This window comes from Oncorhynchus gorbuscha, linkage group LG18, assembly GCF_021184085.1.
Source record: "Oncorhynchus gorbuscha isolate QuinsamMale2020 ecotype Even-year linkage group LG18, OgorEven_v1.0, whole genome shotgun sequence".
Classification (NCBI taxonomy): domain Eukaryota; kingdom Metazoa; phylum Chordata; class Actinopteri; order Salmoniformes; family Salmonidae; genus Oncorhynchus; species Oncorhynchus gorbuscha.
In genome coordinates this window covers 4,328,419-4,356,407 of record NC_060190.1, presented here as the reverse complement: position 1 = coordinate 4,356,407, position 27,989 = coordinate 4,328,419, and the positions used below count along the sequence as shown (strand labels likewise).

The window sequence follows — 27,989 nt, the reverse complement described above, 5'->3', positions numbered from 1 at the left end:
AACCTTAGTGATATCTGTTCTTCTGGTGTAGAGCCTCTAAACCTTAGTGATATCTGTTCTTCTGGTATAGAGCCTCTAAACCTTAGTGATATCTGTTCTTCTGGTATAGAGCCTCTAAACCTTAGCACTCCATCAGTGACATGGATAACTAACATTTCATATTCCCAGAACCCAACAATTTTTGTTTTATTTTTTTATTTTACTAGGCAAGTCAGTTAAGAACAAATTCTTATTTTCAATGACGGCCTAGGAACAGTGGGTTAACTGCCTGTTCAGGGGCAGAACGACAGATTTGTACCTTGTCAGCTCGGGGATTTGAACTTGCAACCTTCCGGTTACTAGTCCAACGCTCTAACCACTAGGCTACCCTGCAATACAATACATATGAAATGAGTAAAGCAGTACAATATGTAAACAGTATTACAGTGACTAGTTTTCCATGATTAAATTGACCAGTGATTCCACGTCTATACAGGGCAACAGCCTCTTAAGGTGCAGGGTTGAGTAACCGGGTGGAGGCCAGCTAGTGATGACTGACTAAAAGTCCACTATGATTAACTCTTCTCCGCCGGCGTCATCTTGGAGCAGCCTCTGTGATTGGTTCAATTGCCCTGGGGGGGTACGAACAAAGGATCCAATTGGGGAAAGTTGTACTCCTGGTCATAATGCTGGTGAGTTACATTGGACCCATAATAAGTCATATTGGACCCATAATGGATTACAACAGCTCTCCAATGTCATTTCTTGCTCTCGCTCTTACACAATGTGCAGGAGCAATCCCATAACACCATGTACACATTATTTACTGATCTCTTAAATGGACAGTTTCATCTAGTGGATAGAAATGAATACAGCAATGTGTTTTAACCACCTGGCTACATCAGGCCATGACCCCTACTGCAGCAAAGAGAGTGGACACAGGCGAGCAGGATGATGTTCACTACACAGGCGAGCAGGATGATGTTCACTACACAGGCGAGCAGGATGATGTTCACTACACAGGCGAGCAGGATGATGTTCACTACACAGGCGAGCAGGATGATGTTCACTACACAGGCGAGCAGGATGATGTTCACTACACAGGTGAGCAGGATGATGTTCACTACACAGGCGAGCAGGATGATGTTCACTACACAGGCATCCACCACAGAAACCAGGAAGTGCCTGTCTGTTGCAAAATAGACTGTTTTTGAGAAACATTGATGGCTGTTGTGTTGTTGAGATGCCAGTAGAGAGCGCTGTAGTACAGTCCACTGGAAACAACATGTTTTAGTGTAGCTGGTGAGACCTACAGAAGTGCAGAGAAACCACAGGCCTATTGGAACGGTCCAATTATGTTCACATGTTGTTTATAAGCACTTCAGTGGCGTGTTGGTTGTCAGGAAAAGGCATCATGGGTACAGGAAGCCAGCTGTGCATCAACATCTTAGACCCTCAGTACATCTAGTTGGTGTCAACCACAGAACTCACACTCTTCTGTTTCACACAGCCAGTATAAGGTCTCCTACCAAACTCCTCTCTTCACGCTGTAAGTACCTTTTACATTACCATTCTACTTGTTCTTGGTGGTTTGTTCTGCAGAATGAACACCTTCCTAATATTGAGTTGCACCCCCCCATTTACGCTCAGAACAGCCTCAATTCATCGGGACATGGACTCTACAAGGTGCCGAAAGCCTTCCACAGGGATGCTGGGCCATGTTGACTCCAATACTTCCCACAGTTGGCTGGATGTCCTTTGGGTGGTGGACTATTATTGATACACAAGATAAACTGTTGAGAGTGAAAAGCCCAGCAGCGTTGCCGTTGTTGACACAAACCAGTGCGCCTGGCACCTACTACCATACCCCGTTCAAAGGCACTTAATGAATATTTTGTCTTGCCCATTCAGCCCCTCTGAATGGCACACATACACAGTCCATGTCTCAAGGCTTAAACATTCTTCTTTAACCTGTCTCCTCCCCTTCATCTACACTGATTAAAGTGGATTTAACAAGTGACATCAATAAGGGATCATAGCTTCCCCTGGACACCTGAGCAGGTGTTCCTAATGTTTTGTATACTCTGTGTAGACGGTCTTAAAAAGGAAGTATAGTTCTGTATCAGCTACTTGTGTCCTGACCCATGTTCCCTCTAATGTTTTGTATACTCTGTGTAGACGGTCTTAAAAAGGAAGTATAGTTCTGTATCAGCTACTTGTGTCCTGACCCATGTTCCCTCTAATGTTTTGTATACTCTGTGTAGACGGTCTTAAAAGGAAGTATAGTTCTGTATCAGCTACTTGTGTCCTGACCCATTGCGTTTCGTATCTTAAAAAGGAAGTATGGACTCCAGTTCTGTATCAGCTACTTGTGTCCTGACCCATGTTCCCTCTAATGTTTTGTATACTCTGTGTAGACGGTCTTAAAAAAAAGGAAGTATAGTTCTCTAATGTTTTGTATACGGTCTTAAAAGGAAGTATAGTTCTGTATCAGCTACTTGTGTCCTGACCCATGTTCCCTCTAATGTTTTGGGGCACTGAGCGAATTTGAGGTCTTGTGAGTGGAAACTTGAACATTGTGAGAATTGTGTGCAACTTCCAGCACACATTTACAGTGAACACTGAGGCTTTACCCTTACAGTTACAGACCAAGTCAAATATGAATGAATTCATGTCAAGCCTTTCATGAGGTAAAAACACATTTAAACGTCTCATGTAATGTAGGCCTGCATTGAACACCACATATAGCCTACTAGCCGGCTATTGTGGTTATTGGAGCATAAATTAGGCCTACCAACAAAACCAATGGAGCAAATTCTATAACATTTTCACATGGAAATAGCTTTTCATTTCTATGACATAGCCTACAGTAGCCTGTTCAATGCAGGACTATATTGCATGAGACTTAAATTCTTCTTAATCTAACTGCACTGTCCAGTTTACAGTAACTATTACAGTGAAATAATACCATGGTATTGTGTGAGGAGAGTGCACAGTTATGAACTTGAGAATGTATGATTAAACCAATTGGGCACATTTGGGCAAACTGGATACAAGACTGCCCCCCCAGAAATGCATGCTATTGTCTTCGTATTGTCTTTTACCAGATCTTTACCATTTTACCAGATTCACATTTCCACATGGTATCAACAATATCCAGAATCTTGCTTCAGGTCCTGAGCTACAGGCAAATAGATTTGGTGTGTCGTTTTAGGCGAAAATTGGGAAAAAAGGGTCCGATCCTTACGAGGTTTTAAAGACCTCTTGGAGTGTATTCTACACGTTCCGAGAATAAAACAGATTCAGACCAATACATGAATAATCATGCTGTGTGTCACGTCGGCTCCTCTCCTTGTTCAGGTGGTGTTCGGCGTCACCGGCTTTCTAGCCAGCACCGCTCCATTTTTCTTATTTCCATTTGTTTTGTCTTGTTCCCTAATCACATTGCATGTATTTAGTCCTCTGTTCCCCTCCATGTCTTTGTGTGAAATTGTTGTATGTTATGTGGGTATTTACTACGCGCCTGATTTTTGGTTCATGTTCCGTGTTTTGGGCACGTTTATTGTATTCTGTGCTGTCGTTTTGGATCGGAATAAAAGTTTGCCTGTTACTACACGCTACTCTCCTGCACCTGACTTTGCCTCCCTTACACACCCTTAACACTGTGTGCTAAGTATCAGGTGTAGTTATTTCACCAGTTATCAAGTGTTTTAGTTGTCTACCTTTATGTGTCTAAGACTGCAGGGTGGGAGATGCAACAATGGCCTTGAGAACAGCAGGAAGTGTGTTGGTGGTCCTTCTCTGGTCTGTGGCAGGTATGGACTCATTCATTTCTTACCCTCTTTCTCTGTATTGTTCAATCTACATATAGTGCCTTCAGAAAGTATTCACACCCCTTGACTTTTTTTCACATTTTGTTATCACAGCCTGAATTTAAGATTCATTGAGATTGAGATTTTGTGTCCTACATACAATACCCCATAATTTCAAAGTGGAATTATGTTTTAAGAAAGTTTTACAAATTAATAAAAAATGAAAAGCTGAAATGTCTTGTGTCAATAAGTATTCAACCCATTTGTTATGGAAAGCATAAATATGTTCAGGAGTAAAAATGTGCTTAAGTTTCATGGACTCACTCTGTGTGCAATAATAGTGTTTAACGTGATTTTTAGAATGACTACCTTATCTCTTTACCCCACACATACAATTAATTATCTGTAAGGTCCCTCAGTCGAACACGGAATTTCAAACACACTGAATTTCAAACACAGATTCAACTACAAAGACCAGGGAGGCTTTCCAATGCCTCGCAAAGAAGGGCCCCTATTGGTAGGTGGGAAAAAATACAAATAAATGGAATATCCCTTTGAGTGTGGTGAAGTTATTAATTATACTTTGGATGGTGTATCAATACACCCAGTCACTATAACGATATAGGCGTCCTCCCTAACTCAATTGCCGGAGAGGAAGGAAACCGCTCAGGGATTTCAACATGAGCTAATGGTGAGTATAATGGTTGTGATGGTTGTGATTGGAGAAAACCGAGGATAGATCAACAACATTGTAGTTCATCTACAATACTAACCTAAATGACAGAGTGACAAGAAGGAAGCCTGAAAGGAATAAAAAATATTCCAAAATGTGCATCTTGTTTGCAATAAGGCACTAAAGTAAAACTGTGAAACAAGTGTGACAAAGAAATGTACTTTGTTCTGAATACAAAGTGTTATGTTTGGGGCAAACACATCACTGAATACAAAGTGTTATGTTTGGGGCAAACACATCACTGAATACAAAGTGTTATGTTTGGGGCAAACACATCACTGAATACAAAGTGTTATGTTTGGGGCAAACACATCACTGAATACAAAGTGTTATGTTTGGGGCAAACACATCACTGAATACAAAGTGTTATGTTTGGGGCAAACACATCACTGAATACAAAGTGTTATGTTTGGGGCAAACACATCACTGAATACAAATAGTGTTTGGGGCAAACACATCACTGAATACAAAGTGTTATGTTTGGGGCAAACACATCACTGAATACAAAGTGTTATGTTTGGGGCAAACACATCACTGAATACAAAGTGTTATGTTTGGGGCAAACACATCACTGAATACAAAGTGTTATGTTTGGGGCAAACACATCACTGAATACAAATGTTTGTGAATACAAAGTGTTTGGGGCAAACACATCACTGAATACAAAGTGTTATGTTTGGGGCAAACACATCACTGAATACAAAGTGTTATGTTTGGGGCAAACACATTGAATACAAAGTGTTATGTTTGGGGCAAACACATCACTGAATACAAAGTGTTATGTTTGGGGCAAACACATCACTGAATACAAAGTGTTATGTTTGGGGCAAACACATCACTGAATACAAAGTGTTATGTTTGGGGCAAACACATCACTGAATACAAAGTGTTATGTTTGGGGCAAACACATCACTGAATACAAAGTGTTATGTTTGGGGCAAACACATCACTGAATACAAAGTGTTATGTTTGGGGAATCACAAAGTGTTATGTTTGGGGCAAACACATCACTGAATACAAAGTGTTATGTTTGGGGCAAACACATCACTGAATACAAAGTGTTATGTTTGGGGCAAACACATCACTGAATACAAAGTGTTATGTTTACAAAGTGTTATGGCAAACACATCACTGAATACAAAGTGTTATGTTTGGGGCAAACACATCACTGAAACATGTTTGGGGCAAACACATCACTGAATACAAAGTGTTATGTTTGGGGCAAACACATCACTGAATACAAAGTGTTATGTTTGGGACAAACACATCACTGAATACAAAGTGTTATGTTTGGGGCAAACACATCACTGAATACCACTTGTGGTGGAGTCTAGGGATATGGCTTTTGCTGTTCTGTTCAGGGACTTATATATATATATATAGTTTTACTTTTAACACTTTTTCTCCGCAATTGGTAGTTACAGTCTTGTCCCATTGCTACAACTTCCATACGGACTCCGGAGAGGCGAAGGTCGAGAGCCATGCGTCCCCCCGAAACACACACAACCCTGCCCAGCCGCACTGCTGCTTTCTTCAGGGACTTTCCAAGACCATTATGAGCCCGGTGACGTCGCGACCGGCTAAAAGGACCTGGGGAGAGGTGGCGCGAGTGAGTGCGTAGGCGGGTGTGTTGCAGAAGGAGAAGAACGATAACGAGTAGAGAAGAGACGAATTCAGAAGGTAACATAAATTGGAATAAGAGGACGTACTATATCTGGATGAGGATTGTTCCATACCCCAGAATGACTGTCATTTTCGCCTTTGGTTTTAACGTAAATTCAATCGATGGAGGTAGCTACCACTAAAGTTACCAGCCAGAGTGGTGTTAGCTCGTTACCCACCGGAGTGATGGACATCACACTGTTGTTGTTTTTGTCGCACGGCTTTGTCTTGGCCAGGTCGCAGTTGTAAATTAGAACTTGTTCTCAACTGACCTACCTGGTTAAATAAAGGTAAAATAAAAATTATATTAAACAATCTGAGGGGCTGCTACAGTCGGTTATTTTTTAACGTTTCACCCTATACTATTAGGAATGGTGCCACTACTATTAAGTACTGTGGTGAGGTTAAATGTGTTGGGCAACAGGGACACAGCTCTGTTTGTTACTCAACCTCCCAGGGCTGATCTGAGAGAGACTTGTTGTCTAGCAATAATGAACAAACTATTTGGCAGTGCTTGAAGATATAAAAAATATATATAACGGTCAAATTGTACAATCCAGGTGTGCTAAGCTCTTAGATTTACCCAGAAAGACTCACAGCTGTAATCACTGGCAAAGGTTCTGCAACAAAGTATTGACTCAGGGGTGTGAATACTTATGTAAATTAGATATTTCTGTATTTCATTTTCAATACATTTGCAAATATTTCTAAAAACGTGTTATCACTTTCATTATGGGGTATTGTGTGTAGATGGGCGAGAAACAAATCTAGTTAATCCATTTATAATTTAGGCTGTAAAACAACAAAGTGGAATAAGTCAAGGGGTATGAATAGTTTCTGAAGGCCCTGTATATATCTACCTACAGTACGCTAGACTAACCAAGGCAAGCTAGCTTTACCATAGACCTACATACACAATTCAAAAATGTCATGAAACAATTAAGGACAAGTCTTTCACACCTCACTGAGTGACACTTCTCTATGGATTCTTATGACACTCAAATCAGCAACTACGGCAACATAGTGTGGACAAAAAAGCCAAGTTATGGTGTCTCCCAGCAACGCAGTGTGGGGACAGAGGGTAGTACTGACCTGTAGAACCACCTGTCCTCTGAGTGACAACCCCAACCCCACCTACATCTGGTACAGGAATGAACAACGTCTAGATGAACCCACCATTCAACAATACTCTGTTATCAGTTATTTTACACACAGTTACTCCTGTGCAGTAAAAGGCCACGAGGATCTGCACTCTCCTGCAGTGTGTGAGTCTGTAACTACAGTATTTTTTGCAAAAGATTATTAGTATTATTCATATTGTTAAAATGTGCATCTTACCACGATTCTTACTATCACTGAAGTGTTATTGTTCAGTCCTGAATGAACTGATTTAAAGATAATTGACTAATTGATGAAACCAATGGGTTACTTTGGTATTTTAGGTGTTCTGGGAAAGAACTGTTTCAACGTGACTTACATCCATCAGAGTATCTGTGCCTTGAAGGAGTCAACAGTGGAACTGCCCTGCACATATCAACATCCAAGTTATCATGTAGTCTCAGAACCAAACTGGTATATCCAAGATAAATATAATGAAGCGCCTAAAATCCTGAGCTCGGTGCCAGAGTATGCAGGTCGTGCTGAGTACCTTGGGACTAAAGAGAAAGACTGCACCCTGAGAATCACAGACCTGAGAGAGAGTGACTCAGCTGAGTACTGGTTCACATTCAAGACTCGGACGCAACTCGATTGGTATAATTCCCTTCAAAGAGAGGAGCGTGTCAGGCTGTCTGTCACAGGTACACCATTATGTGATGCCTAATCAGTTACATTCAAGTATTTTGACCTTAGTCGAAATGACATTCTGTATAATATGAATGTTTTGCTTTATATGATTAGAATTGTTGTGAAGGAACGTACTACGGTATTTTAATCCCAGGCCTGCAGGTGAAGGCGTCTTCTGCCATGGTGACAGAAGGAAAGGCGGTGATACTGACCTGTAGAACCACCTGTACTCTGACTGACAACCCAAACCCCACCTACATCTGGTACAAGAACGGACAACTCGTGAACACCCAAGATAACTACCTGTTCCTAGACCCAGTCAGCAGAGAGGATGCAGGCAGCTACTCCTGTATTGCAAAAGGATATGGGAATCTCCACTCTGCTGATGAGACTCTCACTGTCATTTGTAAGTATTTGTAAATAAATGACAGTTTTAAACTTCACTTGTACTGTGTGTGCACTTGTATTGAGTTGAGTTCTTTTATACTCCTGAACTTGAAATACCCCCAAACCGCACAATGAATTTGCTCGCTTTTTGGTGCTGCAGATGGTTAATAGCTTTAGATCAATGTCACGTGTTTGCAAGAAAGAGGACCAGAGATCTAGTCTCATCGAATCTAATCTAATTGAATTAGTCACATGCACCAAATACAACAGGTGTAGACCTTACCCAACAATGCCGTTCAAGAAATAGAGTTAAGAAAATATTTACTAAATTAACAAAGTCAAAAATAAAAGGTAACACATAAAATGACATAACACTAATGAGGCTCAATAAAGGGGGTACCGGTACCGAGTCCATGTGCAGGGGTACAGGTTAGTCAAGGTAAATTGTACGTGTAGGTAGGGATAAAGTGACTATGCATAGGTAATAAACAGCTAGTAGCTGTAAATAGTCCAGGTGGCCATTTGATTAATTGTTCAGCAGTCTTATGGCTTGGGGGAAGAAACTGTTAAGGAGCCTTCTGGACCTAGACTTGGCTCTCCTGTACCGCTTGCCTTATTAGGTTCTTTCCCTCTTTCTATCCCTCTCTCTCCCCTCCTCTCAGGAGCTTCTCTCTCTATCGTCTCTCCTGCTCTGTTCCTATTTCCCTAATCATCATTTATCTGGCGGTATCTGTCTATGACTTGGGTGACTGGGGTCTTTGCCAATTTTTGGGGCCTTCCTCTGACACCGCCAAGTATATAGGTTCTGGATGGCAGGAAGCTTGGCCCCAGTGATGTATTAGGCCGTACACACCACCCTCTGTAGCGCCTTAGGGTTGGATGCCGAGCAGTTGCCAGACCAGGCGGTGATGCCACCGGTCAGGATGCTCTCGATGGTGCAGCTGTAGAACTTTTTGAGTATCTAGGGACCCATGCCAAATCTTTTCAGTCTCCCGAGGGGGAAAAAGTGTTGTCGTGCCCTCTTTAAGACTGTCTTGGTGTGGTTACGTCAGAACCTATTGTTGAAGTGGCAGCATGATGTTGACTGTGTACACTTACCCCTCTGTCTTCGTCAACACCAGATGCCCCAAAAAACACTTCAGTGTCAGTCAGTCCCTCTGGTGGAATAGTGGAGGGCAGTTCAGTGACTCTGACCTGCAGCAGTGATGCCAACCCACCTGTGGACAAATACACCTGGTACAAGAAGAATGTAACCTCACCAAAAGCATCAGGACAGAGTTACAGCATCACTAACATCATCTCTGAGGACAGAGGAGAATACTACTGTGAGGCTGTGAATGAAGTTGGTGCCCAGAAGTCTACATCTCAATTGATAATTATAGCAGGTCAAATATGGTTTAATCATTCAAATATTTCAGGCTACGCTATATGGTACACGTGTATTCATGTTGTCCATGTTGGTTTAGGGAAAGAAACATCTGTGAAGAATGCAGCTGTAGGAATCACAGTGCTTGTTCTGGTTCTCATCCTCTGTCTCTCTGGACTCATGTGGTTCAGGTGAGCATCTTGTCATTTCACTTTATCATTCTGATATGTTACCAGCTTAATTGTTGTTTATTCATTCGTTCTGTCAATTACTCCCACGTTCATGTGCGAAACAGGAAGAAGGTTTCCACATCCACCTCTGTCAGGAGGGACACAGCAGACAATGGACAGGTGAGTTAAGATCACATGATATTGTTTTGTTTTCTTTCAGATACTGCGCTTGATTAGGCTTCTCTAGCACAATGGAACAAATGGAGTTTTGTTTCCCCATCAGGTAAACTCAAGCCTTGTTCATGTCAACGTCTCAGGCATGGCCATGACCTCTACTGCAGCACAGAGAGCAGACACAGACAGCCAGGATGATGTTCACTACGCCAGCATCTACTTCTCTGGCTCCAGTATCCATGAAGTGCCTCTGTACTCAACCATCCAACTGCCTCGACCCCAGAAAGAGGATGTCCTGTACGATGTTGTGAAATTCAACCGCGCCAGTGCTGCCACCCAGTGAGCCAGTCCCGCCATTACATCAAATCAGAAAATCTCATAATTAAATGGTACTTGTACTTGACAGTTAGGAATGCATATAACACTTGTATGTTATGCAGACCAGAAGCTGCATGGTTTAAATGTATTAAGATATACAATGATTTAAAAGTTGTTTATTTGAAATGTATTAGCATCTATACAGACTATACGGTGCCTGAGGAAGGCCCCCAGCATCATCAAGGACCCCACACACCCCAGCCACGAGCTGTTCACACCCTTACCGTCGGGCTGACGGTGTCAGAGCATGAGGTCTGATATCAACAGGCTCAGAGACAGTTTCTATCTACAATCCATCAGAGTGCTTAACACTTGAACTGGACTGACCACTGTCACACTGTTTCTTTGCACACTGAGAATAATGGCGCCAGAGGGGATGGCTGCCATTTTACAGGCTCCTAACCGATTGTGCTATTTTGTGTGGTTTTCACGCTGTTTGTAACTTATTTTGTACATAATGTTTCTGCCACCGTCTCTTATGACCGAAAAGAGCTTCTGGATTTCTGAACAGCAATTACTCATCTCGAATTGGAAAAAGTTGTTTTCGTTAATGAGTCTGACGCAAAGGATATACTGCTGCTGCCGGACCAGGACCAAATCCCGTCATTCGCATGAAGAGGAGACAGGCAAAGCGGCTCTGACGATCATTGGATGTGGAAGGGCTTGCAAACTATTAGACTACAAAGGGAAACACAGGCACAAACTGCCCAGGCAGGCTAAATGCCTTTTATCCTCGTTTCGAGGCAAGCAACACTGAAGCTTGCATGAGAGCACCAGCTGTTCTGGACAACTGTGTGATCACGCTCTCTGTAGCAGATGTGAGCAAGACCTTTAAACAGGTCAACATTCACAAGACCGCGGGGCCAGACGGAGTACCAGGATGTGTACTCACAGCATGCGCGGACCAACTGGCAAGTGTCTTCACTGACATTTTCAACCTCTCTGTAATACTTACATGTTTCAAGCAGACCACCATAGTCCCTGTGCCCAAGAACGCCAAGGTAACCTGTATGTAGCACTCACCTTTGTAGCCATGAAGTGCTTTTAAAGGCTCACACCAACACGATCATCCCAAAAACCCTAGACCCACTCCGATTTGCATACCCCCCTCCAACAGATCCACAGATGACACAATCTCAATTGCACTCCACACTGCCCTTTCCCACCTGGACAAAAGGCACTCCTATGTGAGAATACAGCTCAGAGTTCAACACCATAGTGTCCACAAAGCTCATCACTAAGCTAAAGACCCTGGGACAAAACACCTCCCTCTGCAACTGGATCCTGGACTTCCTAACGGGCTGCCCCCAGGAGGTAAGGGTAGGCAACAACACATCTGCCACTGATCCTCAACACTGGACCAAGGTGCGTGCTTAGTCCTCTCTTGTACTCCCTGTTAACCCACGAATGCATGGCCAAGCATGACTCCAACACCATCTTTAAGTTTGCAGATGACACAACAGTGGTAGGCCTGATCACCGACAACACTGAGACAGCCTATAGGGAGGAGGTCAGGACAACAACCTCTCCCTCAATGTGAGCGAGACAAAGGAGCTGATTGTAGACTACAGGAAAAGGACGGCCGAACACGCCCCCACCATTCATATGAACATAGCTGTAGTTGAGTGTGTCGAAAGCTTCAAGTTCCTTGGTGTCCACTTCACCAACAAACTATCATGGTCCAAACACACCAAGACAGTTGTGAAGAGGGCACGACCATGCCTATTCCCCCTCGGGAGACTAACAAGATTTAGCATGGGTCCCCAGATCCTCAAAAAGTTCTACAGCTGCACCATTGAGTGCATCTTGACAACTGCTCGGCATCTGACCGTAAGGCGCTAAAGAGGAAGCCTTAAGACTGTTGAACAATTAAACAAATGGTTACCCGGACCATTTGCACTCTACCCCTACCTACAGTACATGTACATATTACCTCAATAACCTTGACTAACCTGTACCCCTGTATAGCCTCGTTATTGTTATTTTTATAGTTTTTTATTTTATTTTTTACTTTAGTTAATTTTTCTTCCTGTATTATACTTATGCTAAAATATTTGTACTATTTTTCTGAGACATTTACTTTCTGTTCGTATTGTTATCTGTTATTATGTCTTACTGTTGTTGCATTATTGAGAAGGAACCTGCTACTAAGCATTTAGTTGGACAGTGTATACCACGTGTATCCTGTACATACGACTAATATAACTTGAAACTTGAAACAATGACTTTAAATGAGATCCTAGAATTGAGGTTTGATGACAACATGTTGCCTCCTTTCTCATCAGACCTCTCTCACAGGAGGACCTCTCTGTGGTTTATAGCACTGTCAACACACCCGGAAGCAAGTTGACCTGAATGAAAGGAGACCTGAACACAACAAGAAGTGCTGAACACAAGATGACTCTGCTTGGGATTCAATTGAAAGCACATAGTCAACAAACATACTACACTTGAATTTTAAAGTTGATTTAAGCCAACATCCGCAGCATTTACCGCAAATATGATCTCTGCAAACATCAGGAAAATTCTTGAAAAACTGCATTGTCAGTAGAAGACACATTTTAGACATGTTTACTTTATATTACTAAATATAGGGTCTACTATAGGGTTTAATATAGTATAATATAGGGATTAATATAGTATACTATAGGGTTTAATATAGTATAATATAGGGTTTAATATAGTATACTATAGTATACTATAGGGTTTCTGTAGCTCAGTTGGTAGAGCATGGCGCTTGTAACGCCAGGGTAGTGGGTTCGATCCCCGGGACCACCCATACGTAGAATGTATGCACACATGACTGTAAGTCGCTTTGGATAAAAGCGTCTGCTAAATGGCATATATTATTATTATTATTATTATTAATATCGTATACTATAGTGTCTACTATATGGTTTAATATAGTATAATATAGGGTCTACTATAGGGTTTAATATAGTATACTATAGGGTTTAATATTGTATAATATAGGGTCTAATATAGTATACTATAGGGTTTAATATCGTATACTATAGTGTCTACTATATGGTTTAATATAGTATAATATAGGGTCTACTATAGGGTTTAATATAGTATAATATTGGGTTTAATATAGTATAATATAGGGTCTAATATAGTATACTATAGGGTTTAATATCGTATACTATAGTGTCTACCATATGGTTTAATATAGTATAATATAGGGTCGACTATAGGGTTTAATAAAGTATAATAAAGGGTCTAATATAGAGTTTAATATAGTATAATATAGCATCTTGGCCTATTTCTACATGTCTCTTGGCTTGAGACTGAGCTTTGCTTTGTATATCTGAAAGGGAACAAGACAATACCAAACTTGTCATTAAGCAGTATTTCTTTAGCTCTTTGCGTGAGGTTTAGCGAGAGGAAAATGTTGCCCATAGTCTTTTGGGTCGCCGTGGGTGACGGCACAAATAATTGGGGAATCATTACTGTAGCTTCAGTACTGTTAACAATTAATGTACAAGACTGTACAGCCACACTGTTATTCAATTCAGGCCCTATTCATACTGGAGATAATTTGACTTCACATGGACTTAAGTCACAATGTTGAGTCTACTCATCTCAAGTCTGAATCGGGCCCTTCAATCACATGTTGCTATTTAATATATATATAGCTCTCTCTCCCCCGCTACTCTCTCCTCTTCCATCCTATCATCTCTTCCCTCTGCTCAAACCTTCTCCAACCTATCTCCTGATTCTGCCTCCTCAACCCTCCTCTCCTCCCTTTCTGCATCCTTTGACTCTCTATGTCCCCTATCTTCCAGGCCGGCTCGGTCCTCCCCTCCCGCTCCGTGGCTTGACGACTCAATGCGAGCTCACAGAACAGGGCTCCGGAAGGCCGAGCGGAAATGGAGGAAAACTCGCCTCCCTGCGGACCTGGCATCCTTTCACTCCCTCCTCTCTACATTTTCCTCCTCTGTCTCTGCTGCTAAAGCCACTTTCTACCACTCTAAATTCCAAGCATCTGCCTCTAACCCTAGGAAGCTCTTTGCCACATTCTCCTCCCTCCTGAATCCTCCTCCCCCCCCCCCCCCTCCTCCCTCTCTGCAGATGACTTCGTCAACCATTTTGAAAAGAAGATCGACGACATCCGATCCTCGTTTGCTAAGTCAAACAACACCGCTGGTTCTGCTCACACTGCCCTACCCTGTGCTCTGACCTCTTTCTCCCCTCTCTCTCCAGATGAAATCTCGCGTCTTGTGACGGCCGGCCGCCCAACAACCTGCCCGCTCGACCCTATCCCCTCCTCTCTTCTCCAGTCCATTTCCGGAGACCTTCTCCCTTACCTCACCTCGCTCATCAACTTATCCCTGACCGCTGGCTACGTCCCTTCCGTCTTCAAGAGAGCGAGAGTTGCACCCCTTCTGAAAAAACCTACACTCGATCCCTCCGATGTCAACAACTACAGACCAGTATCCCTTCTTTCTTTTCTCTCCAAAACTCTTGAACGTGCCGTCCTTGGTCAGCTCTCCCGCTATCTCTCTCAGAATGACCTTCTTGATCCAAATCAGTCAGGTTTCAAGACTAGTCATTCAACTGAGACTGCTCTTCTCTGTATCACGGAGGCGCTCCGCACCGCTAAAGCTAACTCTCTCTCCTCTGCTCTCATCCTTCTAGACCTATCGGCTGCCTTTGATACTGTGAACCATCAGATCCTCCTCTCCACCCTCTCCGAGTTGGGCATCTCCGGCGCGGCCCACGCTTGGATTGCGTCCTACCTGACAGGTCGCTCCTACCAGGTGGCGTGGCGAGAATCTGTCTCCTCACCACGCGCTCTCACCACTGGTGTCCCCCAGGGCTCTGTTCTAGGCCCTCTCCTATTCTCGCTATACACCAAGTCACTTGGCTCTGTCATAACCTCACATGGTCTCTCCTATCATTGCTATGCAGACGACACACAATTAATCTTCTCCTTTCCCCCTTCTGATGACCAGGTGGCGAATCGCATCTCTGCATGTCTGGCAGACATATCAGTGTGGATGACGGATCACCACCTCAAGCTGAACTTCGGCAAGACGGAGCTGCTCTTCCTCCCGGGGAAGGACTGCCCGTTCCATGATCTCGCCATCACGGTTGACAACTCCATTGTGTCCTCCTCCCAGAGCGCTAAGAACCTTGGCGGCGGAGTCAATCACCACCTTCCGGAGACACCTGAAACCCCACCTCTTTAAGGAATACCTAGGATAGGATAAAGTAATCCTTCTCACCCCCCCTTCCCCCCTTAAAATATTTAGATGCACTATTGTAAAGTGGTTGTTCCACTGGATGTCATAAGGTGAATGCACCAATTTGTAAGTCGCTCTGGATAAGAGCGTCTGCTAAATGACTTAAATGTAAATGTAAAATGTAAATGTATATATTTTTTTGTTGTTCTTTGTAAAACGCTTTTATAAAATGCAATATCATTACTCAATTAGAATGACTTTGATTTAGGGTTGAACTATCCTCTTAAATAAAAGTATATGCTAAAACTGAGCTTGATTTCACTAAGTACGCTCCATGTATTAAATAAGACAACGTTTAATTAGGCCTGATAATAAATGTACACAGTGATTTAAACATCCCATCCATACACCACACTAAACCTACACATAGTCTGTCTGGAAAGGCATCCTATTCCCTAACTACTGTGACACTGCAGACACAGCTATCCTCTCTAACAGTTAGGAGCCAAATTAATGTGGCCAAGAACTCTAAATGTAATTATGTCACTCTTGTGACTTGCTGATGCAATGATGTCACACACAAATCATCATCACCATGGTGATGCGCCATGACATAATTTCTTCAGACGGTTGAAATGCTGTTGTCGAGGGGGCGTGACCACACTACCCTGCAGGTGTCACGTGTTTAACCAAAGTCTTATAATCAGTGACATCATCATAGATGACATCATCGTCGCCTTCTCCATGGCGACTACGTTGTCGCTCCTGGCAACGGCTCACGGTTTGGAGCACGGTCACTAGGCGACGGTCCAGGGCAGAGAGGTGCAGCTCTGAGAGGAGGGGGGCCACGGAGAATAGAGGATCATGGGAAAGGGACTCCCTCATGACATCACTGAGACGGTACTGGGGCAGGGAGAGGAGACGGAGATGTAGGAGGGTGGAGCGACGGATCCTAGAGAGAGAGAGAGTGATGGAGTGAGAGCTATGAGACAGAAGAGGAATATATGATGATGCTGGGATAGTGATGGGGGTTCTACTAAGATAACATACTGAATTGTTTTAAGATGGTCATTTAGTTATTTTATTTAGAATTTTAGGACCTCTTGGTATATATTTTTAAAAATGTTACTATCCTACAGAAACACATTGAATAACAGATTCATACACGGAAAAACAATGCAGCAGAAGGAAGTTTGTTTTCAAGTGTCTCCTTTATCTGAGAGTTATGAGAAAGATACGGAATTATTCTATTGTTTTTTACACATGTTTAACCCCTTTGGTTAGAACACCATCGTGTTCCTGAGTCTTATCTTTCCATAGAGTGGTCACATTACTTTGTTAAAACACCATCGTGTTCCTGAGTCTTATCTTTCCATAGAGTGGTCACATTACTCTGTTAGAACACCATCATGTTCCTGAGTCTTATATTTCCATAGAGTGGTCACATTACTTTGTTAAAACACCATCGTGTTCCTGAGTCTTATCTTTCCATAGAATGGTCACATTACTTTGTTAAAACACCATCGTGTTCCTGAGTCTTATCTTTCCATAGAGTGGTCACATTACTTTGTTAAAACACCATCATGGTCCTGAGTCTTATCTTTCCATAGAGTGGTCACATTACTCTGTTAGAACACCATCGTGTTCCTGAGTCTTATCTTTCCATAGAGTGGTCACATTACTCTGTTAGAACACCATCGTGTTCCTGTGTCTTATCTTTCCATAGAGTGGTCACATTACTTTGTTAGAACACCATCGTGTTCCTGAGTCTTATCTTTCCTGAGAGTGGTCACATTACTTTGTACGCCAAACCGTTCGGATGCTATCTATGTTTTTAGAAATACACATTTCTGGATGTCTGCTGGTCTGTTAAACACCGCTGTGGCTCTGCCACCTCCCACTGTAGATGAGGAAGGCCAACACCGGTGTGGCTCTGCCACCTCCCACTGTAGATGAGGAAGGCCAACACCGCTGTGGCTCTGCCACCTCCCACTGTAGATGAGGAAGGCCAACACCGCTGTGGCTCTGCCACCTCCCACTGTAGATGAGGAAGGCCAACACCGCTGTGGCTCTGCCACCTCCCACTGTAGATGAGGAAGATCAACACCGGTGTGGCTCTGCCACCTCCCACTGTAGATGAGGAAGACCAACACCGATGTGGCTCTGCCACCTCCCACTGTAGATGAGGAAGACCAACACCGGTGTGGCTCTGCCACCTCCCAATGTAGATGAGGAAGACCAACACCGGTGTGGCTCTGCCACCTCCCACTGTAGATGAGGAAGACCAACACCGGTGTGGCTCTGCCACCTCCCACTGTAGATGAGGAAGACCAACACCGCCACCTCCCACTGTGTGGCTCTGCCACCTCCCACTGTAGATGAGGAAGACCAACACCGGTGTGGCTCTGCCACCTCCCACTGTAGATGAGGAAGACCAACACCGGTGTGGCTCTGCCACCTCCCACTGTAGATGAGGAAGACCAACACCGGTGTGGCTCTGCCACCTCCCACTGTAGATGAGGAAGGCCAACACCGCTGTGGCTCTGCCACCTCCCACTGTAGATGAGGAAGACCAACACCGGTGTGGCTCTGCCACCTCCCACTGTAGATGAGGAAGACCAACACCGGTGTGGCTCTGCCACCTCCCACTGTAGATGAGGAAGACCAACACCGGTGTGGCTCTGCCATCTCCCACTGTAGATGAGGAAGACCAACACCGGTGTGGCTCTGCCACCTCCCACTGTAGATGAGGAAGACCAACACCGGTGTGGCTCTGCCACCTCCCACTGTAGATGAGGAAGACCAACACCGGTGTGGCTCTGCCACCTCCCACTGTAGATGAGGAAGACCAACACCGGTGTGGCTCTGCCACCTCCCACTGTAGATGAGGAAGACCAACACCGCTGTGGCTCTGCCACCTCCCACTGTAGATGAGGAAGACCAACACCGGTGTGGCTCTGCCACCTCCCACTGTAGATGAGGAAGACCAACACCGGTGTGGCTCTGCCACCTCCCACTGTAGATGAGGAAGACCAACACCGGTGTGGCTCTGCCACCTCCCACTGTAGATGAGGAAGACCAACACCGGTGTGGCTCTGCCACCTCCCACTGTAGATGAGGAAGACCAACACCGCTGTGGCTCTGCCACCTCCCACTGTAGATGAGGAAGACCAACACCGCTGTGGCTCTGCCACCTCCCACTGTAGATGAGGAAGGCCAACACCGCTGTGGCTCTGCCACCTCCCACTGTAGATGAGGAAGGCCAACACCGGTGTGGCTCTGCCACCTCCCACTGTAGATGAGGAAGACCAACACCGCTGTGGCTCTGCCACCTCCCACTGTAGATGAGGAAGACCAACACCGGTGTGGCTCTGCCACCTCCCACTGTAGATGAGGAAGACCAACACCGGTGTGGCTCTGCCACCTCCCACTGTAGATGAGGAAGACCAACACCGGTGTGGCTCTGCCACCTCCCACTGTAGATGAGGAAGACCAACACCGGTGTGGCTCTGATGAGGAAGACCAACACCGGTGTGGCTCTGCCACCTCCCACTGTAGATGAGGAAGGCCAACACCTGTAGGTGTGGCTCTGCCACCTCCCACTGTAGATGAGGAAGGCCAACACCGGTGTGGCTCTGCCACCTCCCACTGTAGATGAGGAAGGCCAACACCGGTGTGGCTCTGCCACCTCCCACTGTAGATGAGGAAGACCAACACCGCTGTGGCTCTGCCACCTCCCACTGTAGATGAGGAAGACCAACACCGGTGTGGCTCTGCCACCTCCCACTGTAGATGAGGAAGGCCAACACCGGTGTGGCTCTGCCACCTCCCACTGTAGATGAGGAAGACCAACACCGCTGTGGCTCTGCCACCTCCCACTGTAGATGAGGAAGACCAACACCGCTGTGGCTCTGCCACCTCCCACTGTAGATGAGGAAGACCAACACCGGTGTGGCTCTGCCACCTCCCACTGTAGATGAGGAAGACCAACACCGGTGTGGCTCTGCCACCTCCCACTGTAGATGAGGAAGACCAACACCGGTGTGGCTCTGCCACCTCCCACTGTAGATGAGGAAGGCCAACACCGGTGTGGCTCTGCCACCTCCCACTGTAGATGAGGAAGGCCAACACCGGTGTGGCTCTGCCACCTCCCACTGTAGATGAGGAAGGCCAACACCGGTGTGGCTCTGCCACCTCCCACTGTAGATGAGGAAGGCCAACACCGGTGTGGCTCTGCCACCTCCCACTGTAGATGAGGAAGGCCAACACCGGTGTGGCTCTGCCACCTCCCACTGTAGATGAGGAAGGCCAACACCGGTGTGGCTCTGCCACCTCCCACTGTAGATGAGGAAGACCAACACCGGTGTGGCTCTGCCACCTCCCACTGTAGATGAGGAAGGCCAACACCGCTGTGGCTCTGCCACCTCCCACTGTAGATGAGGAAGGCCAACACCGCTGTGGCTCTGCCACCTCCCACTGTAGATGAGGAAGGCCAACACCGCTGTGGCTCTGCCACCTCCCACTGTAGATGAGGAAGACCAACACCGCTGTGGCTCTGCCACCTCCCACTGTAGATGAGGAAGACCAACACCGCTGTGGCTCTGCCACCTCCCACTGTAGATGAGGAAGACCAACACCGCTGTGGCTCTGCCACCTCCCACTGTAGATGAGGAAGACCAACACCGCTGTGGCTCTGCCACCTCCCACTGTAGATGAGGAAGACCAACACCGCTGTGGCTCTGCCACCTCCCACTGTAGATGAGGAAGACCAACACCGCTGTGGCTCTGCCACCTCCCACTGTAGATGAGGAAGGCCAACACCGGTGTGGCTCTGCCACCTCCCACTGTAGATGAGGAAGACCAACACCGGTGTGGCTCTGCCACCTCCCACTGTAGATGAGGAAGACCAACACCGCTGTGGCTCTGCCACCTCCCACTGTAGATGAGGAAGACCAACACCGGTGTGGCTCTGCCACCTCCCACTGTAGATGAGGAAAACCAACACCGCTGTGGCTCTGCCACCTCCCACTGTAGATGAGGAAGGCCAACACCCCGGTGTGGCTCTGTAGATGGCTCTGCCACCTCCCACTGTAGATGAGGAAGGCCAACACCGCTGTGGCTCTGCCACCTCCCACTGTAGATGAGGAAGGCCAACACCGGTGTGGCTCTGCCACCTCCCACTGTAGATGAGGAAGGCCAACACCGCTGTGGCTCTGCCACCTCCCACTGTAGATGAGGAAGGCCAACACCGGTGTGGCTCTGCCACCTCCCACTGTAGATGAGGAAGACCAACACCGCTGTGGCTCTGCCACCTCCCACTGTAGATGAGGAAGACCAACACCGCCACCTCCCACTGTGTGGCTCTGCCACCTCCCACTGTAGATGAGGAAGACCAACACCGGTGTGGCTCTGCCACCTCCCACTGTAGATGAGGAAGACCAACACCGCTGTGGCTCTGCCACCTCCCACTGTAGATGAGGAAGGCCAACACCGGTGTGGCTCTGCCACCTCCCACTGTAGATGAGGAAGACCAACACCGCTGTGGCTCTGCCACCTCCCACTGTAGATGAGGAAGACCAACACCGGTGTGGCTCTGCCACCTCCCACTGTAGATGAGGAAGACCAACACCGGTGTGGCTCTGCCACCTCCCACTGTAGATGAGGAAGACCAACACCGGTGTGGCTCTGCCACCTCCCACTGTAGATGAGGAAGACCAACACCGGTGTGGCTCTGCCACCTCCCACTGTAGATGAGGAAGGCCAACACCGCTGTGGCTCTGCCACCTCCCACTGTAGATGAGGAAGGCCAACACCGCTGTGGCTCTGCCACCTCCCACTGTAGATGAGGAAGGCCAACACCGCTGTGGCTCTGCCACCTCCCACTGTAGATGAGGAAGACCAACACCGCTGTGGCTCTGCCACCTCCCACTGTAGATGAGGAAGACCAACACCGCTGTGGCTCTGCCACCTCCCACTGTAGATGAGGAAGACCAACACCGCTGTGGCTCTGCCACCTCCCACTGTAGATGAGGAAGACCAACACCGGTGGATGGGGTGGATTGAGACGCAGAAACAGATATCTCTATCAGAAACAGATATCTCTATCAGAAACAGATATCTCTATCAGAAACATATATCTCTATCAGAAACATATATCTCTATCAGAAACAGATATCTCTATCAGAAACAGATATCTCTATCAGAAACATATATCTCTATCAGAAACAGAAACATATATCTCTATCAGAAACAGATATCTCTATCAGAAACAGATATCTCTATCAGAAACAGATATCTCTATCAGAAACATATATCTCTATCAGAAACATATATCTCTATCAGAAACAGATATCTCTATCAGAAACAGATATCTCTATCAGAAACATATATCTCTATCAGAAACATATATCTCTATCAGAAACAGATATCTCTATCAGAAACAGATATCTCTATCAGAAACAGATATCTCTATCAGAAACAGATATCTCTATCAGAAACAGATATCTCTATCAGAAACATATATCTCTATCAGAAACATATATCTCTATCAGAAACATATATCTCTATCAGAAACAGATATCTCTATCAGAAACATATATCTCTATCAGAAACATATATCTCTATCAGAAACAGATATCTCTATCAGAAACAGATATGTCTATCAGAAACAGAAATATCTACTAGAAACCTTAATGTTTAATCATGTACCATGTTATACCTGCAGCACTGCTCCAGAGGTGTCAGGATAGAGGGTTCATCTGTAGAGTGACGTCCAAACCTGTAGTCAGCACACAGTGTCAATGTTACAATCAACTAACGTTAGTTAAACCTGTATTCAGCATACAGACATAGTGTCAGACACACACACATGCACGCACACACCATTAAGAAAAACAGATCATCAATTTCATTGTCAGGATACTCACGCCCTCCCATTGTCTAAGTGCAGAAGGAAAGTGTTGTTGCCAAACTTCTCAAACGTCTCATAGTGGTGTCGGTCCATATTACCTGGAAGAAAATAGTTTGTGTTGAACGCGTGTTTGTTTGTGTTTTATTTTCAGCTTTTTCCTCTTTCTGCTAATTGAAAAGACTTTGGTCTCCATGAACAGCACAATAGAAAGGTATTACTATTACAGTCTCATTACTATTATAGTTCTAATATATTATTATGTCCTGACCCAGACCGACCCATGAGGAAGTCTAGTATAGTCATGTCTATCAGGTCCACCATTCTCCCTCCCCAGCCCAGACCGACCCATGAGGAAGTCTAGTATAGTCATGTCTATCAGGTCCACCAGTCTCCCTCCCTCCCTCCCCAGCCCAGACCTACCCATGAGGAAGTCTAGTATTGTCATGTCTATCAGGTCCACCAGTCTCCCTCCCCAGCCCAGACCTACCCATGAGGAAGTCTAGTATAGTCATGTCTATCAGGTCCACCATTCTCCCTCCCCAGCCCAGACCGACCCATGAGGAAGTCTAGTATTGTCATGTCTATCAGGTCCACCAGTCTCCCTCCCCAGCCCAGACCTACCCATGAGGAAGTCTAGTATAGTCATGTCTATCAGGTCCACCAGTCTCCCTCCCCAGCCCAGACCTACCCATGAGGAAGTCTAGTATAGTCATGTCTATCAGGTCCACCAGTCTCCCTCCCCAGCCCAGACCGACCCATGAGGAAGTCTAGTATAGTCATAGGTCCACCAGTCATGTCTATTATCAGGTCCACCAGTCTCCCTCCCCAGCCCAGACCTACCCATGAGGAAGTCTAGTATAGTCATGTCTATCAGGTCCACCAGTCTCCCTCCCCAGCCCAGACCTACCCATGAGGAAGTCTAGTATAGTCATGTCTATCAGGTCCACCAGTCTCCCTCCCTCCCTCCCCAGCCCAGACCGACCCATGAGGAAGTCTAGTATAGTCATGTCTATTAGGTCCACCAGTCTCCCTCCCCAGCCCAGACCTACCCATGAGGAAGTCTAGTATTGTCATGTCTATCAGGTCCACCAGTCTGGTTCCCTTGTTGTATGGTGGGGTCTTCTTCACTGTGTCACAGTAGTCTGGGTCTTTCTCCCACCTGCAACATGACAACAGGGTTAGAGTTGAGACTGGTGTTAGAGTTAGGGATGAGGGTTAGCGTTAGGGTTGAGGGTTAGAATTTTGGTTGAGGGTTAGAGTTAGGGTTGAGGGTTAGAATTAGGGTTGAGGGTTAGAATTAGGGTTGAGGGTTAGAATTAAGGTTGAGGATAGGATTAGAGTTAGGGTTGATGGTTAGAGTTAGGGTTGAGGGTTAGAATTAAGGTTGAGGATAGGGTTAGAGTTAGGGTTGAGGGTTAGAATTAGTTTTGAGGGTTAGAGTTAGGGTTGAGGGTTAGAATTAGGGTTGAGGGTTAGAGTTAGGGTTGAGGGTTAAAGTTAGGGTTGAGGGTTAGAATTAGGTTTGAGGGTTAGAGTTAGGGTTGAGGGTTAGAATTAAGGTTGAGGATAGGGTTAGAGTTAGGGTTGAGGTTAGAGTTAAAGTTAGGGTTGAGGTTAGGGTTAGAGTTAGGGTTGAGGTTAGGGTTAGAGTTAGGGTTGAGGTTAGGGTTAGAGTTGAGGCTAGGGTTAGAGTAGGAGTTGAGGTTAGCCCGGTTCCTCTCTAGGTTTCTTCCTAGGTTTTGGCCTTTCTAGAGTTTTTACACCTGCATTGTTTGCTAGGGTTGAGTAGAGGCTAGGGTTAGAGTTGAGGCTAGTGTTGGAGTTGAGGCTAGTGTTGGAGTTGGAGTTGAGGCTAGGGTTGGAGTTGGAGTTGAGGCTAGGGTTGGAGTTATTATCTATCTATAGATATAGCTATAGACTCTATACCCACACTGCCAGTTTGCTGCGGCTGTAGGAGCGTTTCCAGGGAGACCTCCAGCTACGTCTGGTAGCCAAGGAGGTGTCCGGCAGCATCATGGCCAGGGAGGCCTCAAGGTTCTGGGGTCGACCACACACAGCGTGCTCCGTACTGCAGTAGTAGGAACACTGGCCATAGAAACACACATTATTCACTAGGGGAGATAGAAGGGGATGGAGGGGGAGAGGAGAGGAGAGTTTGAGTGCACTCTTCTCTTCATCATCAGTGTAGATGACAGGAGAGGCAGCATTTCAAGAGCTGACAGTGAGAAAGATTGAAAATGAAATAAATTAATTCAGCAAAAATTGCCTTTCCGCTGAATAATATGCAGCATCTATTTTCATATTCCCCACTAGAGAAAACAGAGATGTGAAACATGTAATATAAGGAGAGAGTTGGTAAAGAAAGAGGAGTGAGAGAGAGGGAGATGGGGTGAGTGTGATAGAGGGATAGAGTGAAGGAAGGAAGGAGTGAAATAATGATAAACAGACCAGGAGAGGTGAAGAAGGTCCGGGCCAGTTTGTGGTCAGTGGTGATGTCTTTGATCTCTGTTACCACGTCAACCAGCCTCCCAATGGCTGGGGGGATCCGCCTGTAACCCAACACCCTGAGAGAGAGAGGAGAGGAGAGGAGGGACAGGGGAGAGAGATGGGAGAGGGAGAGGTGGGGGGGTGTAGAGAGAGGGAGAGGAGAGGGGCAAAAAAAGATGGGAGAGGGAGAGAGAGAGAGAGCGAGAGAGAGAGGAGTCCATATTTAATGCTTCTCAATGTCTGCTCTATTTCTCCACCATTTCAGTCAGTGGTGTGGTATGCTATATACTCCCTGACTGTTGTTATATACTCCCTGACTGTTGTTATATACTCCCTGACTGTTGCTATATACTCCCTGACTGTTGTTATATACTCCCTGACTGTTGTTATATACTCCCTGACTGTTGTTATATACTCCCTGACTGTTGCTATATACTCCCTGACTGTTGTTATATACTCCCTGACTGTTGTTATATACTCCCTGACTGTTGCTATATACTCCCTGACTGTTGTTATATACTCCCTGACTGTTGTTATATACTCCCTGACTGTTGTTATATACTCCCTGACTGTTGTTATATACTCCCTGACTGTTGTTATATACTCCCTGACTGTTGCTATATACTCCCTGACTGTTGCTATATACTCCCTGACTGTTGTTATATACTCCCTGACTGTTGTTATATACTCCCTGACTGTTGCTATATACTCCCTGACTGTTGTTATATACTCCCTGACTGTTGTTATATACTCCCTGACTGTTGTTATATACTCCCTGACTGTTGTTATATACTCCCTGACTGTTGCTATATACTCCCTGACTATACTCCCTGACTGTTATATATATACTCCCTGACTGTTGCTATGCCCCTGACTACAGTTGTTATATACTCGAACCCCTACCCTGACTGTTGTTATATACTCCCTGACTGTTGTTATATACTCCTGACTGTTGTTATATACTCCCTGACTGTTGTTATATACTCCCTGACTGTTGTTATATACTCCCTGACTGTTGTTATATACTCCCTGACTGTTGTTATATACTCCCTGACTGTTGTTATATACTCCCTGACTGTTGCTATATACTCCCTGACTGTTGTTATATACTCCCTGACTGTTGTTATATACCCCTGACTGTTGCTATATAGTCCTGACTGTTGTTATATTCTCCCTGACTGTTGCTATATACTCCCTGACTGTTGTTATATACTCCCTGACTGTTGTTATATACTCCCTGACTGTTGTTATATACTCCCTGACTGTTGCTATATACTCCCTGACTGTTGCTATATACTCCCTGACTGTTGCTATATACTCCCTGACTGTTGCTATATACTCCCTGACTGTTGTTATATACTCCCTGACTGTTGTTATATACTCCCTGACTGTTGTTATATACTCCCTGACTGTTGCTATATACTCCCTGACTGTTGCTATCAAGGTGAGAAACAGACTCATTGTTTACCTGTCCAGGTGAAAAGCAGCGATCTCTGCGTTGTGTCTCTCAAAGTCAGAGAAGTAGTAGAGGTTGAAGTTGGTCTCCTCATCACGCTCTTGTCTGACAGAGACACAGTCAACACAGGAACACAGCTATACAGACCATACACAGTCAACACAGGAACACAGCTATACAGACCATACACAGTCAACACAGGAACACAGCTATACAGACCATACACAGTCAACACAGGAACACAGCTATACAGACCATACACAGTCAACACAGGAACACAACTATACAGACCATACACAGTCAACACAGGAACACAACTATACAGACCATACACAGTCAACACAGGAACACAACTATACAGACCATACACAGTCAACACAGGAACACAACTATACAGACCATACACAGTCAACACAGGAACACAGATATTCAGACTATACACCCCAAACCATCACAATTGGGTTGAGGTCGGGTGATTGTGGAGGCCAGGTCATCTGATGCAGCACTCCATCTCCTTCTTGGTCAAATAGTCCTTACACATCTTCATCTTAGAACTACCCATCCCGGATCCGGTATAATTGTCATCAGCAACGCTGAATAGCATAGCGCTACAGTCAAATAATATTACTAGAAAATATTCATATTCATGAAATCACAAGTGAAATATAGCGAAACACAGCTTAGCCTTTTGTTAATCATCCTGTCATCTCAGATTTTGAATTTATGCTTTACAGCGAAAGCAATACAAGCATTTGTGTAAGTTTATTGATAGCCTAGCATAGCATTATGTACACTTAGCATCAGGAAGCTTGGTCACGAAAATCAGAAAAACAATCAAATTAACCGTCTCCTTTGATGATCTTCGGATGTTTTCACTCACGAGACTCCCAGTTAGACAGCAAATGTTCCTTTTGTTCCATAAAGATATTTTTCATATCCAAATACCTCCGTTAGTTTGGTGCGTTATTCTCAGGAATCCACCGGAAATAGCGGTCACAACAACGCAGACAAAAATTCAAAATTATATCCATAATGTCGACAGAAACATGGCAAACATTTTTTATAATCAATCCTCAAGGTGTTTTTCAAATATCTATTCGATAATATATCAACCGGGACAGTTGGCTTTTCACTAGGACGGGGAGGAACAATGGCTGCCTCTCTCTTTTGCACAAGAAACACTCTGAGAGCCCCCACCTATCCACTTACGCAATGTGGTCGTTCACGCTCATTCTTCAAAATAAAGGCCTGAAACTACGTCTAAAGGCTGTAGACACCTTAGGGAAGCCATAGAAAAATGAATCTGGTTGATATCCCTTTCAATGGTCAATAGGGATGCATAGGAACACAATGGTTTCAAAATAAGAGTCACTTCCTGATTGGATTATTCTCAGGCTTTCGCCTGCAATATCAGTTCTGTTATACTCACAAACATTATTTTTACAGTTTTGGAAACTTTAAAGTGTTTTCTATAATTATATGCATATTCTAGCATATTCTA

The 27,989-nt window shown here is 45.1% G+C and overlaps 2 protein-coding genes across 4 annotated transcripts in view; one reads left to right on the top strand and one right to left on the bottom strand.

The window, feature by feature from the left end:
* Window positions 1–313: 313 nt before the first annotated feature.
* On the top strand, window positions 314–13,091 carry LOC124002731 (B-cell receptor CD22-like). 3 transcript variants are annotated; one of them, XM_046310440.1, is made up of 10 exons: window positions 314–1,528; window positions 3,717–3,794; window positions 7,194–7,451; window positions 7,629–7,985; window positions 8,126–8,377; window positions 9,480–9,743; window positions 9,825–9,915; window positions 10,020–10,074; window positions 10,178–10,457; window positions 12,732–13,091. In XM_046310440.1, the coding sequence occupies exons 3-9, from the start codon at window positions 7,232–7,234 to the stop codon at window positions 10,409–10,411; spliced, it is 1,473 nt and encodes a 490-aa protein (XP_046166396.1). In that variant the 5' UTR covers window positions 314–1,528; window positions 3,717–3,794; window positions 7,194–7,231; the 3' UTR covers window positions 10,412–10,457; window positions 12,732–13,091. The 3 variants fall into 3 exon arrangements, with proteins under 3 accessions (XP_046166396.1, XP_046166398.1, XP_046166399.1); XM_046310442.1 differs by lacking the exon at window positions 314–1,528 and having other exon boundaries at window positions 3,652–3,794; XM_046310443.1 differs by lacking the exons at window positions 314–1,528; window positions 3,717–3,794 and adding an exon at window positions 5,963–6,204.
* Window positions 13,092–16,159: 3,068 nt separating this feature from the next.
* The window catches only part of LOC124003164 (extracellular serine/threonine protein kinase FAM20C-like), an 18,338-nt gene continuing 6,508 nt past the window's right edge, over window positions 16,160–27,989 (bottom strand). The window contains exons 4-10 of the mRNA XM_046311231.1: window positions 26,501–26,593; window positions 24,994–25,109; window positions 24,476–24,656; window positions 23,595–23,704; window positions 22,562–22,643; window positions 22,354–22,413; window positions 16,160–16,587 (exon numbers count right to left, since the gene is read on the bottom strand). Coding sequence (XP_046167187.1) covers window positions 16,299–16,587; window positions 22,354–22,413; window positions 22,562–22,643; window positions 23,595–23,704; window positions 24,476–24,656; window positions 24,994–25,109; window positions 26,501–26,593 — 931 coding nt within the window. The 3' untranslated portion in view covers window positions 16,160–16,298. The remainder of the gene's footprint in view (window positions 16,588–22,353; window positions 22,414–22,561; window positions 22,644–23,594; window positions 23,705–24,475; window positions 24,657–24,993; window positions 25,110–26,500; window positions 26,594–27,989) is intronic.